Source organism: Eptesicus fuscus, chromosome 20 (genome assembly GCF_027574615.1).
Source record: "Eptesicus fuscus isolate TK198812 chromosome 20, DD_ASM_mEF_20220401, whole genome shotgun sequence".
Classification (NCBI taxonomy): Eukaryota; Metazoa; Chordata; class Mammalia; order Chiroptera; family Vespertilionidae; genus Eptesicus; species Eptesicus fuscus.
In genome coordinates, this window is record NC_072492.1 from 41516666 (window position 1) to 41533510 (window position 16845).

General features: G+C 51.4%; 1 protein-coding gene across 5 annotated transcripts; it reads right to left on the reverse strand.

Annotated features, from left to right (window-relative positions):
- Nucleotides 1-1288: 1288 nt before the first annotated feature.
- On the reverse strand, nt 1289-16515 carry NFE2L1 (NFE2 like bZIP transcription factor 1). Of its 5 annotated transcripts, XM_054709882.1 has the most exons (7): nt 15974-16085; nt 14725-14920; nt 13885-14396; nt 8641-8856; nt 8160-8249; nt 7779-7937; nt 1289-6751 (listed from the first exon to the last, which is right to left on the reverse strand). In XM_054709882.1, the coding sequence occupies exons 3-7, from the start codon at nt 14392-14394 to the stop codon at nt 5477-5479; spliced, it is 2250 nt and encodes a 749-aa protein (XP_054565857.1). In that variant the 5' UTR covers nt 14395-14396; nt 14725-14920; nt 15974-16085; the 3' UTR covers nt 1289-5476. The 5 variants fall into 5 exon arrangements, with proteins under 5 accessions (XP_054565857.1, XP_008151982.1, XP_027984528.1 ...); XM_008153760.3 differs by lacking the exon at nt 15974-16085 and adding an exon at nt 16380-16515 and having other exon boundaries at nt 13885-14920; XM_028128727.2 differs by having other exon boundaries at nt 8641-8823; nt 13885-14920.
- Nucleotides 16516-16845: the final 330 nt, after the last annotated feature.

Here is a 16845-nt window from a genome sequence, read left to right on the forward strand (position 1 = left end):
AAGTAAGAGACATCCTAGTGTTCTGGTATACCATTAAGGAAGTTTGATAGAAGAGCTTAAGATCCCCAGACAACCATCAGTCTCTGACCTGCACATCACCCTGGGTTTGACTGTTCAGCGCTGAGGTTTTATCCAAAAGTTACTGCTTTCCTAAACAATGTGTTCAAGTTGCTCATCTCACTTATATATGGCTTTTAATCGACCTTGGCCTTGGGAGCTTCTTGATGAATACTGAAAGCAAATGAAATCTGAAATAACCATTCTGTTGGGATAGAAAGCATAGTTGGCCCTTCTCTGTGGTGGCAAGGACAGCAGCACAGTTAATTGACCCTTGAACAACATGGTTGGGGCACTGGACACCCCTCCCCACACAGTTGAAAGTCCACATATAACCTGATCCCCCAAAACTTAAAATAGCCTACTGTTGACCAGAAGCCTTACCAATAACAAACAGTTGAAAAACATATTTTGTATGTTATATGTATTATATACTGTATTCTTACAATAAAGAAAATCATAAGAGAACATACGTTTACAGTATTTATTGGAAAAAAACCCACATATATGTGGACCTGTGTGACTCAAACACATATTGTTCAAGGGTCAACTATAGTCTGTCTGTTTCTAAGGCGCTTTTCCCCCCCTTATTTAGGCCAGTGAGGTGACAGAACTCCAAGGTAAGGTTGAAACAGTAAGTTTACAACATGTGCTGACAATTCAGTTCTATAGTTTTTGTTTATATTAAATAGCTTGTGTTAAAATATTCAGCAGCAGGTCTGACAGCACTATGACCTTGTTGGTTTGCATGGTGGTGATAGTACCAAAGCCATGTTTACCCCACATGGATTTTTAAATCCTAGTTGACTTTGACCAGTCCTGCCCTGTTTACTGTTTGCATGGCCTGTGGTCAGGTTGGGGAACTTTGGGGCCTGGCTCTGGGTCAGGGCAGAGCACCAACTATGGTCTTTCTCCACCTTTCCCCATGTGAACTGAACTAGGTTTTATTGCCTTGGTTGAAATATCAGCTGTAATGAAGTAACATATACTGTGCAGTCTATCTCCAGTCTGCAGTTAAAGTTGGACTGGAAAAGAATCAACTTTGAGTATTTTTGTGTGCTCTAAAAGGAAGACAAGAGTTTCTATCCAACTGATTCTGAACACAACTCTTTAGCAAGGTCCCATACTCTTCTCAGGAGACAACTGGTGCACTAGATTCTGTTAATCAGCTAATTTAGGTAGATGTGCATTTTCAAAAAATCCCTGGACAGAACAAGGACTAGAAATCAAATCAGGTGTTAAGTTTCACATGTATTCCCCAGAGTTCCCACATGCTCCACGATGAAGTCAGAACTATAGAGACAAGGAAAATGACTAACCCCTCTGTGTGAGAAAGTACAGGTGAAAGAAGGGTTACTGTTCTTGGTACACTGACAAAATGACAGAAGGTCTATGGGTCACTTATTCACTTTCCAGCTGAATGGGTGGTAAGAAAACAAGATTGAATCACTTAGGATAACCAAGCACCTAGGCTTTGCTAGAGAATTTCTACACTTGGCTGGGAAAACAACTTCCAGAGAGGCAGATACCAACCTAGTACTTTATTTATTGGCATATAGATAGCATCAGTAAGAAAACAAACTCTGGCTGGAGATGCCCTAAAACTACTGATTTAGTCTGAGCTAAAGCTGTTGCTCTGGCCAGGTGATTCAGTTGGGTTGGAGCCTTGTCCACATGCACCAAGGTTGCAAGTTTGATATCTGGTCAGGGCATATGCGGAAAGCAACCAGTGAATGCATAAGTGGGACAATCAATGTTTCTCTCCCTAAAAATCAATTTAAAAAATAAAGCTGTTGCTCTAAGTCGGTGCCTACTGGATGTGGAAGGAGGCTTGAGGGTGTTGGGGTTATTTTTTTCTGCAAGGCACTTTTTTCCAGCTATTTGCTAAACCTGAAGAGCAGCAAGGCCTGGTGTAATCTGGGGCTGTAAAAGCAGGGAGTAGGGCAGCCTGAGGAAGATGAGGTTCTTTGGAAAGTAATGCCCCGATCACCAGCTGTTTGACTAGATGCTGTTTAGCTTTCCCTGGAAAATGTGAGGAGTCAGCCATGGAGGGCCAGGTATTGCAGACACTGTCTCTAGATCACTATTTTACCCTTTTCAGTTTTTTGGTTTTTTTGTTTTTTCTCTCTATTTTTAATGATACTGAAATAGCCCCTGCTTCATTGGTGAAATCTGCAGGGCAGATGTTGAAACAGTGAGTCTGTTTCCATCTCACATGAACTATGATGTATGGGAAATTGGTTTGAATGAAGCCTGGCACTGCTGAAGTCAAGACAAAGAAAGCAGGTTTTCTTCCCCTACCCAAGCAGGTCATGCTGAAATTGGGTCTAGTTAAGGACTGAGGCCTACTCGTATCTCTCTGCCCACCCTAGAATCTCTTCTCACTTCCTGTCTTAAGTGTAGCAGGTCTTTCACAGGCCTTACTTGAGTGAGTCCTATCTTCCTGGCAGAAAAAACCTTGAAGCTGGAACACCCATTCCACCAGCCAACAGCAAAAGAGGTCAGCCCCACAGCAGTGCTGACCAACTTGGCCCGAAGCCCCATCTAATCAACGTGACCCTAGATACAGCTGTAGATCTCTATAAGGGGACATGGGAAAAGGGGGTGAGAGGAATGTTTCAACTTGAAAAACCTTTATCTCAAGCTAAAAAAGAAGTTGCAAAACAAGATAAAAGTTATAGCCTAATATTGTTAAACCAAAATACATTATTTGTTTCTAGGAGGAATACAAAAATATTACTTTCTGAATTTTACTTGTCAATTTATTCTTCTACATAACAATTTGTATTTTCTTAGTGAATTTTTTAAACTTAATTTTGTCCTTTTTTTTTTTCACTTTAAGAATCTTGGTTTTATCTGACTGGCAAATATTGCTTAATTCCTAATGCAGGAAGAGCTCTTGTTAATATGACCAATCCTTTCCAACTAGAGGTAAGGGGAAAGCCATTCATTGTAAATGGAAACAAGTTTAAGAGATCAATGTTGTTCCTGGAATTCTATTCCATCCCTTAGGATAAACTCTAGCAGCATCACTGAAGGACTAGGCTGAGCCAGTTCACACAGTGGTAAAGGGAAATTAAAGATCACAGGTTCTGTTACTAGGATCATGGCTTCTGGTCATAAACCTTGTCTTGAACTGCTTCTCAGCCTTTTGGCCAAGATTAAGTGTATAAATCTTGTCCAGTAATCTCAGCCTGCCACTGAGTACTCATTACTTGGGCATTTGGCACCTACCTCAAGATGGGCATATGGCAGTTCCAGCTACCACCCAGTACCTTGCAGCATTCAGCACTTCAAAGGCTTGGTATTAAGGCAGAGGCGTGTGTGTGTCAGATTCCAGTTACCTCGGCTGGGGCTTTCCAATGCCTCAAAACCCTGGGGTCTGGCTTCCTGCTTCTCTAGTTCTGTGGCCATGCTATTTGACACTGAAGCATTTGGCATGCCTTTTGAGAAAAGCCAAAAGGATTCTGAATCCTTCCTCTGAGAGGATTCAGCTGGTAAACCTTGTGAACAGGTACCTAACACCTGCTTAGAAGGGTTATTAATACAGTATTTAAGACTATTCTGTCCTTTCTAAATTACTTATTGTCAACCCACCTTCCCAGGTAAGCTCTGCCTTAGTCACACAATGGCCAGCCCTCCTGAGGCCTATTTACTGTTTAAATTCAAGGTAGGGAAAAATTGCACTTGAGAATGAATCATCCATTTTATTTTATTTTGTCATGTGCTCACAACCTCTCCTCTCCCTTCCCTGGCAGGTCACAGATAAATTAAAAATAAAATCTACAAGGAAAATAATTTATAAAAGCACTTCCCAGGCTCATGCCTTCTATCCCTACTGCTCAATTAATGTGTTACCCCTCCCCCAAAGTGGGGAGAACCAGTATTTCCCCCATTCAACTCCTGCTAGTCCAAACTACTCCAGAGCCAGATTGGGGGGCGGGGGGGGGGGGCAGCAGTAGCACACAGTTAAAAATACAGACACTGGTCCTGGAACCATATGCCCACCTTGGCACTCCCCTCTGCTTCCCCCAGGCAGTCCCCCAGGAGCCCTTGCTGAGCTCAGGGTGCTGAGAAGTTGCCTATGGCCAAGAGCCTGGGGCAGGGGGAAGATGCTGTAAACCTCCATTCATGCACTTCTAATCCTCCTAGGAAGAAACTCAAAGAAAGCAGACAGAGACCTCAGGACGGAGGAGAAAAATCCCAAATGTTCACACAGTTACACGGAGTCTTTATGGCAAAGAGAACATTTAGCAGCTTTGAATATTGGGGTATCTCCTTTTTTACTCAACACAAGCATTCTAGACCCTATAAGTGAAACAGGGCTCAAGCCCTAAAAAAATCAAAGCGCAAGAAACTCTAAGAGGACTAGTATTTTGTTGTTGCTGGGTTTCATTGTTTTGGCTTTTCCAGTGACAAGCCCACTTGTTGGTGGGAGGTCTGAGGGGGTCACTCCCCAGTGTTGTGCTGAATACTACCTGGCTTCTCCACATCATCCCCCTGCCTCAGAGCAGCCCCCGGAAGGCTGTAGGCCCATCGCTGGGGGCACTGCCAGCACCCAGATGCAGAAGAGCTCTGGGCAGCTGGTGAGGGGCAGGGAAGAGAACAGCATTTGCATGCAAGCTCTGATGAAGTCATGGGAACCTCAGCTCAGGGGTGACTGGGCACCAAGGGAGGAGTGGCGGGACAGTGAGTGGCATGCTTGGTGTTGGGGCTGCTGCAACATGGGGCCTTGTGACCCTTTCCTGTTCACTACCCTTTAATCCTAACGCTCCAAACTAGTGTTGGGTCCCAGTAGCTCCCCTGTGTTGAAACATTCAGTTATCTAAGAGCTCCCCTTCATGGATATCAAAGTGTGGGAGCAAAATGAGTTCACAAAGCCCCTCTCAGAACTCACCTTGTCTGTGTCCACCCCTCCCCTGGAGTGAAGTGGGGTTTACTCACACCAATGACCTAGTCCCACCTAAAACCTGTTGCCTGGAATCCTGGCCAGATTCAATCTTAACCTGCAGTTTTTTCTTCCAGCTTTGATTTTTTTTTTTCTTTTTGGTTTTTCTTTCCTTCCTTTCTTCCTGGAATGAGACTTCCTACTACGTTTCTCTCCTCTCACAAGTCCCTTCCTTCCCCTTTGTCAGCCTCCATCAATGCCATCACCACCCCACCCCTTCCCTCAAAGGAAAGGGGGATGGGTGAAGACCCTGTCCACCCAAACAGTCTGGCAACTTCAACATTCCCCAGTGGGGGAAGCTGAGCCAGACAGCGCCTGTGCTCGCCTCTTCCTGTCCACTGACCCACAGTCATCCCATCTGAGATCTATTGGATAACAAGGCATTCAAGTCCCCCACTGTAGGTCCAGGTCCAGGCCCAGCCCTCCTCCAGTTTCAATCTTGGTGAGTGTCAACCCCCCTTCCTCCCAGGCTCACTTTCTCCGGTCCTTTGGCTTCCTCTCCTGCCGCCGGGCCTGCTGGTCGGCCAGGGTGCGGGGAATGAGGAGGACACTACCATCCCCGGCGTACTGGAGAGCATATTGACTGGGCGAGTAGGGTCGCCCATTCTCATCTCGCAGCCGCCCAAACACCTCCTGATACAGGCTCTGCACCTTCTGCTTCATTTGCCGCAGGGACCGGAGGAACTCTACCTTCTCCCGCAGCAGTCGGGCTTTATCACGCTGCAGGTCCTCCACATCCCGCTTCAGGTTCAGGATGGTGTCCAGCTTGCGCTTGCGGCAGTTCTGCGCTGCCATCTTGTTCTTGCCCCGGCGCCGGATATCCCGGATGAGGCTTAGCTGGGCTTCGCTGAGCTGGTATTTGGACAGCAGCTCGTTGAATTCCTCCACAGGCAGGTTGATGATTTTGTCATTGGTGAAGGGGATCTTCATGGCTCGGGCTCGATGCTCATCCCGGCTCATCTGCTTGTCAGAGTCAAGGGCACTGGGTGCCATGTTGTACGTGTGGTTGTGGCCCACATGCTCCAAGTAGGGCAGGCAAGAGAGCTGAGACGGATCCTGGTAGCTCATGCGGCAGAACTTGGAATACTCAGGCTGGTAGCCCACAGCGCCCTCGACCTCTTCTAGATCCAGGGTTTCAGAGTCAGAGCTGTAGCCAACAGCACCTTCCTCAGAAAAGGAGGAAGAGGCTGAGGAAGAAGCGGAGGAAGAGGAGGAAGAGGAGGAGGAGGAGCTGCCTTCAGAGCTGCTCAGGGAGGAAGGGCTATGGCTAGAGTCCAAGGAGAGGCCTGAGTCAGAGTCAAATTCCTCTTTAAGCTGGGAGGCCTGCACGGAGTTAAAGCCTTCTTCAATGGCCAGGTCCATGAGGCTGATCTCATCCAGCATGGCTTCATCTAACAGACCCCCCAGTGGGTCAGGCAGCTCGGGGCCTGCCGTGTCATTGGCTGTGCCATTGAGCTGGGGTGGAAAGAAGAGGCCTGACAGGTTGGTGGAGCCAAAGGTGGAGTTGAGGCTGGTGGAATTGCTGGGGACCAGTGGGAGCAGTGTGGAGCTGCTGGCCACAGGCAGGTTCTCCACCTCAGGGCTGAAAAGGGAGAAGTCCTGGCTGCAGCCCCCCAGGGATGCCTGATGCAGGCTGACATTCTGATTGATGGGAGTGTTGGGGGCAAGGCTGTAGTTGGTGCTCAGTGGGTCTCCAGGAGGGTTATTGTACAGGATCTCATTTGTTGATGTGTTCACTTCCATGGCCTGAAAGGGAAGAAGAGTGTCACCTTTTACTCAGAGCAGACTCCCTCCAAGGTGAAGCTGAGGGCTTATATGAGTAGACACCCAACAGAGGCACAGCTGCATGGGTATAAAAACAAGAAACTGGAAATCAGAGCCCACGGCATCAGCTCCTGGCCCTAATTGGTCCACCAGGCCTGGCAAAGATGGGTTCCTCCCTATGGACTCCACTCCAATGCAGGACTGACCAACTCATGTTGGGCCAGACTCCCCCATCTTGAAGAGAGAGTAAGCAAACACCTAACACTACCTCTTCATTGCAAAATCAACTTAGTAAAAAAAAAAAAAAAACAAGCCTTGGAATGAGAAAACAGCTGTACCACTTTCGTGTGACCATGATATATCATGTAACCTATCTGAGCTTCCATATCCTCACCTTTAAAATAATAAAGGGCTACCCTAGCTGGTTTGGTTCCGTGGATAGAGCATCAGCCTGTGGACTGAAGGGTCTCGGGTTCGATTCCGGTCAAGGGCACATGCCTGGTTGCAGGCTCCATCCCCAATAGAGGGCATGCAGGAGGCAGCCGATCAATGACTATCTCTCATCATTGATGTTTCTATCTCTCCCCCTCTCCCTTCCTATCTGCAATCAATAAAAATATTTTTTAAAAATAAATAAAATTAAATAAAGGGCTGACTAGATGACTATGAGAGCCCAGTGAGCTAATGGTGGCTGTAAAGTACTGCACGGTAACCCTTGGAAGCACCCAGCTGAGTGATTATCTGCTTGAAGGAAAGAAAGAAGGCATACCTAGGAAGCAGGCCCACTCTAAAAGGCTCAAGCCCTGGGGTTTTAACCCAAACCCCACTCCTCACTTTACTCCCTATCTCCCCAAGGAGATCCCTAGACAGTTACCTCTCAGTGTTCTCACTTTCCTATGGATCAGACACATATGTTACTCTTTCTCTTCCGAGAGGGTTGGAAAAGCAAGAAAGTGCTAAGACACCCCCCCGCACAAAGTCCCGTGAGTTTGTGCTCTGATAGTCCTACCTGCATTTCCATGATGGACATGAGATCTTGCCACTGCTGTTCCAAATCAAATGGTGACTCTGTCCCCGTCAGGAGAGGAGACAAGAGGTTGTTCTGAAGACCTGGGGGCTCACTCTCACTAGGCACTGCTTCTGTTAAGCTGGAAATGTCTGCTGGAAACTAGGGCAAAACAGAGAGACTTGAACGAAGGAAAAAGGAAAGACCAGCCTTCTGCTTTCCTCCCAGAGACTACCACCTGAGGTTCTATTCCTTCCTCTCATTTCACCCCCAGCAGCCAGGACAAGGCCAGCACCACGAGTTGGCCTTTCAGGCAGCCCCATAGGAACATTGTGTGCAGGCTACCCTGCTGACTTGGTGGGCTCTCCCTGAAGTCCTGCTCACCTCGGCATTCTCCCCAAAGGGGCAGGTGGCCTCCAGCAGCCTAAGGCACAATTCCAAGGACAGGGCTGTCTGGTTCTCCCCACCAGGCACCTGTGGTAACAGCAACTGTAAGTCTGACTGATCTGGGCTTTGGCTGCCTGCAGGCTTTCCCAAGGGGACACTGAAGGAAGACCTGTGTGGTTGTAGGCCTACACTCTCCCTTTGTTTCCGGGCTGATGAATGACCCTAAGTCCCAAACTCCAGGGGAGAACAGGGAAGGTAAAAGAGGCCTGATGCAAGTAGGAATCTGCTAGGTGCTTTGCCGCCTCTGTGCTGTTTGTTACCAAAGCCTGGCCCCTCTACTTCTGTTCATCCACTCCTCTTTTCTCAGCCCACTCACTGTGAGAGATCCCAATCCAAAATATACACTCAAGTCCATCCCACAAGACACAACTGCCTTCTCTAAAGAGAAGTTTCCTGCAGTGAGCAGAGGTGGGAGTACCTGGGCAGGGAAGCTCTCCCCAGTTTCTCCATCCACTAGCAGGTTTCGTGCCAGAACTTCTTCTCCCTCTCCTGGCCAGGTGTCATCCTGCTCCACTCCATCTTGCAGTTCTTTATCCACATCTTGTTCTTTCTGGCGATGACTATAGTCAAAAATCTCACGCCCAGCCCCCAGGTCAATATCCTGTCGCCAAAGTATGTCAATCAGATCTATGTCCTGAAAGACAGATCACCATGACTTTAGCTCTCGGATCTAGGGGCCCCTTCCTCCCTCTCAGAGGTCCTTCCTAGCATGGCTCCTATTATTCCCTCCCGGGCCTACAGCTGCCAGCCTCTACCTCCCCGCCACTCTGCATCAGCAAGGCTTCATTCATCCATTTCCAGACACCAGCCTCCAAAAAAACCAAAACCTAGCAAAAACCAATAGCATACCAGTCTGGGGGCTCAGTATCTGCACCAGAAACACCCCAGTTGAAAGGCAGGGCACTTCATTGCTATGTAAGAAGGAAGGAGGAAGTTAAGAGGCATTTCTCATTTGGGGAATGGGAATCCCTTAAAACATGGTTTGTAGGAAGCTGGCCAGAGCAAGCAAGGGCAAATTGTCATGCAGAATTGCTTCGATGGTAGCCAGGCTTGCATCAGCCTATGGTACCATTTCATTTGCATAAAGGGGTGGGCTGGGCTGGAGAGGAAAATCCCTGCATTTGCAACCACCTGATGAAACCAATGACAATGACAGGCTGTCTCCAGCCATTCCCCCTTCCCTGGCTGAGGCAGGAGTAAGGCTGAACACCCACAACTCTTAAAACCCAGGCTCACCTCAAGATCCATCCCTGCCAGAATCCTCACTCTCCAGCTGATCCCAACAAGCTGCCGCTCCCAGGAGAGCTTCAAGCAGTCAGCTGATCCTCACTGGGCACCCCACCCCTACCAAGGCCAGCCCCACGGTGCCCCCTCTCACACCAGAGCTCTCACGCCCTTACCACACCCCAGGACTCACTCCCTATCAGTCAACCCACTGAAGGACATAGCCTCCATCACCACTTGGCCACAGCTGCTGCCTCAGGTACCAAAACACCCCCTCCTGCTCTACCCTGGTGGCTCCTGCACCAACTGCGACCCCCACTGCCACCAGCACAGAAGCCCAGTAAAGAGCTATTGGAGCTTTTCTACACATGACACCTATAGCTAAGGAAACCCTACTGTTGCCTTCCATTCAGGTTAAGCCGGCACTTTTCAGAAAGCAGTATCCTTAATGAGACCCACCTCCCTAACCCTTATCAGGTATCCTTTCCCACTATAACCCTCCTTGATCCGAAGACCTCCCACCAGGTGTACCTCTCCTTTTGGTCTCCCCACATACACCAACCTGAACAGAAGCCCTGGACCCAGGAGCAGAGTGGGGCTGGGCCACCCGTTGACCAGCCAGCAAAGAGTTAAGGGGCCTGCTCCCTTTGGCAGGGCCCCCACCACTGTGAGAGCTGCGGTCCAGGCGGGTCATGTTCTGCGAGATGAGCCCCAGGGCAGCCGGTGCCGCGAAGCCGGACAGGGGGCTGCAAGGAGCTCTTGGCTTGCAGGGAGCACACCAGGCTGGAAGGGTGGCCCCGTGCTAGCTCCGAGGGGCCTGAGGAGGTGCCCCGCCCGTACAGCTGCCTGGGCGGCCCAGCCCAGCCCTCTTCCTCCATCCTGGAGCAGCCCCCTCCCACCTCACAACCCCAGTTCCACTCAGGCGCCCAGCAGCCCCCACCCTGAGCTCACCGCAGAGACTGCAGTGAGATGGGACTCCCACCCCATGCTCCGTGCTCAAGCTGCAGAGGAAAGCAAGCTTCCTCCTAGGCCTATCCTCCCACTCCTCCCTCTCTTCCCATCCCCACGCCCCCCAAACTTGTTACCTAGGCTGCAGCAAGGAGCCAATCCCCTCCCCCTCCCACCCCGCAGGTCACTGCTGAGGCTGCAGAGAGCCAATCCCCTCCCCCAGGTCAGCAGCTGGGCTGCGGAAAGAGCCAATCCCCTCCCACTGTCGTTACCTAGGCTGCGACGAGAGCCAATCTCCTCCCCCAAGTCTCCGCTGGAGATGCGGAAAGAGCCAATCCCCTCCCACCGCCTGTTACCTAGCTGCAGCCCAGAGCCAATCTCTGCACCAGGGCAGCTGGAGAAGCTGCCGCAAGGAACCAGCCCATCCCTGGGCCGCCTCCTCTCCTCAAGGAGACGCACCCAGGGGCGGGCAGCCCCACCCAGCCCAGAAAGCCAGTGCGGGTGGGGCAGTGAGAGCCCTGGGGGGAAGGGGTGCCACTCCTTCCAGTCGCAGCCAGCTTACCCAGCCCACTCAGGACTGGGCAGACACTCCTGAAGCTTCTGCGGGAATTTAAGTTCTTCCCTGGAAATGGAAGTTTTCCCGTTCCTCAGGAGGACTGTGGCCAGTTGTCCTCAAGCCCAAGGATGACAAGCCAGGCTGGGCAGGAACCCAGTGTATCCAGATCAAATGTGAGCCGGGGGCTTTGTCACTGCAACGGGCCCGATGAGAGGAAGGGAAAATGCCGTCTGCACATGTGCAGCCATGTCATAGTGCCAGCGGCCTACCAAGAGGTGGGAGCCATGGGCCTGAAGGCCAGCACTGAAGGAGACAAGTGTTCTGCACCGCCCACAATGCTGGAGCCGCAAACATGTCCCCCACTCCCTTTACCCTAGCTTTGCTCAAGAGTATTGTCTGCCTGACCCTGGCCCACCTCTCTAAAGAGGGAAAGAAACCCCGGACAGAATCAGCATCACAGTTCTGACTCCGACCCTCAGTGCTGCTCCCCTTGAGCTGAAAGTCAGGTCAGGGACAGTGTGCTCTCCTTGGTCACAGACTGCTGCTTGCCTGGGAAGAGCTGTACACAGGCCACCCTCGCCCTAGGCAGAGCGCCAACCTCGAGGGGAATCCTATCCCTGACAAGGGCCTGGGCTATGGCTGTCCATCGAACAGGCCTGGCAGCAGGGGAGCACTGCCACCCAGGGATAATACCAGCTCCAGCAATGCCTGTCACATGCTCTGGACCTGGGTATTTTTATCCCCGAGTTGCTGAGGAAATGTTGTTCTAGACACATAATAACCCTCCCTTCCCCCATACCCAGCCTAGGCCCCTAATGCTGACCCACCGCCAACCCCCAAAAGGGAGTAGCGAAGGCCTGGTGTCACAGAAAACAACCTTCTAGAAGGCCAAGGAATGGAGGAAAGCAGGGTCAAAGTCCCACCCTATTCCACTCCAACCCAGCCACATTATATCCAAAACATCCATCCCAGGAGAGCTCCCAGCAGGAATAGGAATGGAGCTCCCCCTGCAGGGTTCCCAAGAGCAAGCCCAGTTACACCCATTCCCTTGGGGAGCTACACTGGGGCAGGAGGGGGAAGACTAGGCTGGGAGGCATACTTCTTCAGACCACTGTGCCAAGACTGGAGTCCATTTGAAGTAAATGGACAGAGAAAGAAGAAGAGAGGTCCGAGTTCCCAATGGCGCTGTAAGAATCTAAGAAAAAATGCAATGCAGTGAAGGCCGGGGGCACGGAGGGGGGTAAGCTAGAAGGGGTCAATGGGGCAAATAAGGGGACGTATATAATACTTTAAACAATAAAGATTTTTTTAAATGCACTGAAAGCCCTAGCCGGTGTGGTTCAGTGGACAGAATGTCGGCCCTCGGACTGAAGTATCCCGGGTTTGATTCCGGTCCAGGGCACATACCTTGGTTGCAGGCTCGACCCGGCCCTGGTCAGGGCACATGCAGGAGGTAACCAATCGATGTGTCTCTCTCACATGGATGTTTCTTTCTCTCTGTCTCTTGCCCTCCCTTCCACTCTCTCTACAAATCAATGGAAAAATATCCTCGGGTGAAGATGAACAAAAAATGCACTGAAAGGTAAGGAATGTTCATGTCTCGCATGCTCAGATAATTCTAGTCTCTTTCAAAGTAGATCCAGTATGAGCCAGCTGAACAGTAAAGCATCCTGGCACTACTGACATTTGGGGCCAGATCAGCCTGTCATTTGGGGGACTGTCCTGTGCTTTTTAGGAAGTTTAGCAGCATCCCTGAACTCTCCCCACTAGATGTCAATAGCACCTCTAGTTGTGACAACCAAGTGTCTCTAGACATTGCCACATGTCCCCCGGGGAGCAAAATCACCCCCAGTTTAGGACCTCTGGCCCAGAGGAAGCCACACGCTTTGAGTCACTAACATTCAGAGAACTGAGCTCAAGAACAGGCTCAAGCGCCGGACAGAAGAAAAAACCTGGTCTGACTAGTGGGCAGAAAGAGGCAAGTTCAGCATGTGTAACCCTTTTTACATCCCCTCTCCGCACCCACCACCACCACCACGAACACTCAGGTCTGGAAAACCCAGCCTAGTAAAATCCAGTCTTCTCTTTTCCTCATGGGCCTTTTTTTCAATCTCCTTGGGGTTGAGTGGCAAGCCAGGGCAAAACATAGAGCTCAAAGCCATCTTATCATCATGTTGGTGGGACAGGGGCAGTTGCAGCCATTCACATTATTCAAGTCAATTACATCACTTTCTGCCCAGAACAGTATGTCAGCCACATGTCAGGAGCTAAAGATCTGACAGCTCAAAGCTAGCGGCCTCAGGCAGCAGAATGCATTTCCTCTTCTAGCTCCAGCCTCACCTTCCTATCCCTACAGTGGGCCTTTAGCAAAGATGGGAGCCTTGGTCCTCACTGGACCGAGAATAACTATCTAAATCTACCCCTTGGCTCAGGCCCAGGACAGTGGACTTATCAGGACCTTAAAACAACAACAGGACTGACCACAAGGGAGCAGAACTTCAGGATATGTATGTAGGCTTTGATGTGGGGGGAGGTACAAGGCAAGAGTCCACAAAATATTTGTGTCTTAGCAACAGATACACACGGCATCAAAGCCCATCACAACATGACTCCCTCCCCCACCCCAGGGCCTCCAGGAGTCATGTTGAAATCCAAGCAGTAAACACACTGGCATGTTCTAGGAACCTCCCACTGCCCTGACGGTACATTTGGAGGTGGGTCAATGGTTCAACACAGGAAATGCTCCCAGGCCCCAATCCTAGTCAGACAATTCAGCTCATTCCCATCCAAGAACAATGCCTGAGACACCCCCCACCCCCAGCCCAACCTCTGGTTCTTTACAGGAGTTAGTACTATAGACCACAGTCCTCCAGGACCAGCCCACCCCCACCCCCAACCCAACCCTTCCCACCCACCCTCCATGTGGCCACTAACCTCTTTGGTTAAGTCTCCACCGACTGGAGGGGCTACAGCCCCCAAATCCTCCAAATCTTCACTGAAGCCCTGCTCCGTTTCGCTTTCTCGCACCCCGGTGTCTGGGCCGGTCACATCTTGGAGGCCACTGGAACTCTCGAGGGCAAGGCCTGAGCTGGGCTGGCTGCCAGAGACAGACCCCTCCGGATCCCGGTGGACCAGCCAGGCGCTTACCTCAGTGGTGGGCACCTGGAACCTGTCCAGGGCCCTCACCTGACTGAGGAGCCGCCGGGCAGTGAAGTAATTGTCCAGGTCTATGCTCTTGGGGTGGATACCATAGCCATCCAAGGTATTCCTCAGGTTGTGGAACTGGGTCTGAGTATAGGCAGAACTGGGCCCCAGGATGATCTCCCGGAGTGGGGGGAGCTGTGAGGTCAGGTAAGTATCCACGTCCACCCGCACCCCAATCAAACTCAGCAGAATGGTGAACTGGAGGAGTCCTTCCGTTAAGTATTTCTTCAGAGAAAGCATTGCTGAAGGACCACAACGTTTATGTTTTTTGGTTTTTAAATCTTCCAAAAGACAAATCAAGGCCACTGCTCTGCTGCTCCAGCCAGCAAGTTACCCCCCACTCAATGCCAAACCCGCACCCCACCCCGGCAGAACACAGGGGCTGAGCCCCCTGATGGCCTCAGAGGACAGCACACCCCGTGGAGCCAAGGCCACACGCCAGGCCACATTCACTTTTCCCGTCTGACACCTCACCTCTGAAAGCACAACAGCTCCTAACCCAGGCCAGGCCCTCAGGGTCCACGTGACTTACTGTCTCCACAGTCCACATACAGTCACTTCCTCACTCACATGAGTTGTTCTCTGTAGATTCCACGGCGGGCTGTTCTCAGGAACAGCTCATGGGTATTGTTGTTGTTTTTTGTGGGGGTTTTTTCTTCTTCTTTCTTCCTAAGGTTTATTTTCTTTGGCTGGAGCTACAGGCCTTTTGTCTTGGGTCAGAGTGTCCCGCCTCCTCCACACTTACCAGGAGGGTTTCCAGAGAAACCTGAAATGGGAATCACGAGAGCAACAGGGTAAGATTCCATAATTTTCACACCGTGATCAAGGCAGAAGGTAGGAAACACACTAAAAGGCCACTTTCACAAGAGGAAAAATAAGTCAATTATCATACTCCCTGAACAAAAACCTTTTATAGACACAACTATGAAAGGGAGTATGGCTCACAAAGGATCAAAGGATCCCTGTTTCTGTAGATGAAACTTGCAATGCCCTAAACCATGGCTTGTTACGAATAAGCAGACAATGCCCAGAGCATCCAACATTATTTTACGTGTTGTCTGATTTACCAACCCTCCCCTCCGCCCCATACACACACCACCCAACTTCTATTTTTAGCTTAAGTCCATTTCCTATCTTAAAGGAAAGTTGGTTGCCCATCTCTGGAGAAAACCGCCTACAATCCTTGTCCCTCCCCACTTCTAAGGGGGAGGGAGAGATTACGAATGGGTGCGAGCGTAGGACAGGAGGAACACGGTCAGGCCGCCACTTCACAGAAAACGATAAGGCCTTTTATTGTCTCAACTTTGACATCTGACTTCCCTTTCCTATCACTCACATTTTTTAAAAAAAGTGGTGGGGGTGGGGGAGGTGAGCTGAGCCAGGTTTACTCGGGCCCATACTTTGCATAGGCAGGTTTTATTTTCATTCACATGACCTTCTGAGCCAAAACAGAAGGATATGGCAAAGTTCTCAACCCAGATAGCCAAGTGGGGAGGGAGCAAATCCGCCTTTCGGTTTCTGGTCTCTACTTTTGAGCCATGAACCTTTTAAACCAAGACATAACTCTCTTCACTGTTATGAGCCACCCACCAACTTCATCCCAAGGGAGGCAAGGGATCTACACCTACAAACACACACACACACCCCTTGCTTGGTTAAGAGTAAACACAATTGCGACCCAGAGTTTCAGCTTCCACTGCCCTCCTGCTCTCACACCATTTATTACTAAAGCCCTCTCTGGAGCCAATTAAATTAAATTAAAGATCGAGTAAGGCCAGAGGCCTCCGGTGTGAGCCCAGCCCCAACCTGCCCCGGATACCCGAGTCCGGCTGAGACCAAGTCGCCATGCCCGCTCTCGATTCCTCCGCTTCCAGCCTTCTGGGGCGGCAGCGAACAAGTGCTACTTTCCTGGCCTTGACCCACCCGCACGGCCAAACCCCATCGCGCCCTGCGCTGTGGCCCCACCCCGCGCCCGAGCCCCGGCCTAACACCACGCCTTCTCGGGCTCTCCGCCCTCCCCAGCCCAACCCACCCGGGAACTGGGCTTTCCACACCGACTCGCGGCCCCTCCCTGCCAGGCCCAGGGCCCGACCCCAACACCACCCCGGCCCGGCCGCCCGCGCCCGCCTCCTGCCCCTCAGCTCCACCCCGCCGCCCTTCAGCCCTTAAGTCTCGGCCCCGCGACGCGGCACGCCTCTCGTCAGGGAAAGGAAGATGCCGGATACCCGCTGCTGAGCTCGGCGACCGCCACTGCTGCCACAGCAGGTCCTCAACTCGAACCCCCGCCTCGCCGCAGCTGCCGCCGCCGCCGCCGCCGCCGCCGCCGCCGGCCGGCCTAGAGCTCCCCAGCCTCCGCTTCCCTCCCCGCCTCCTCCTCCCACCTCACTTGCAAGCCCGCCCTCCGCGGCCAACACATTTCTCCAATCAACGAGCCGAGACCGTGGCCGTCGCCGGATGTCACGTTGATGGACAGTAGCGGAAGCCCAATGGCTGAGTTGCTTCCGCCTCCTTTTCCCGACCTCCCAAGACGGGCAGGATTCACGGCCCAATGGGCGTGTAAGCCCGCCCCCACGGCGTGGGCCCTCCAATAAGTGGGGCGAAGGCGCCTCTCGCCCCCGGCCTCCTGGCCCCCCTCCGCCACGCGCCGGCCGCGGGCGGTAGTACACGCTGGGTGCGGAGGGCGCCGCAGGC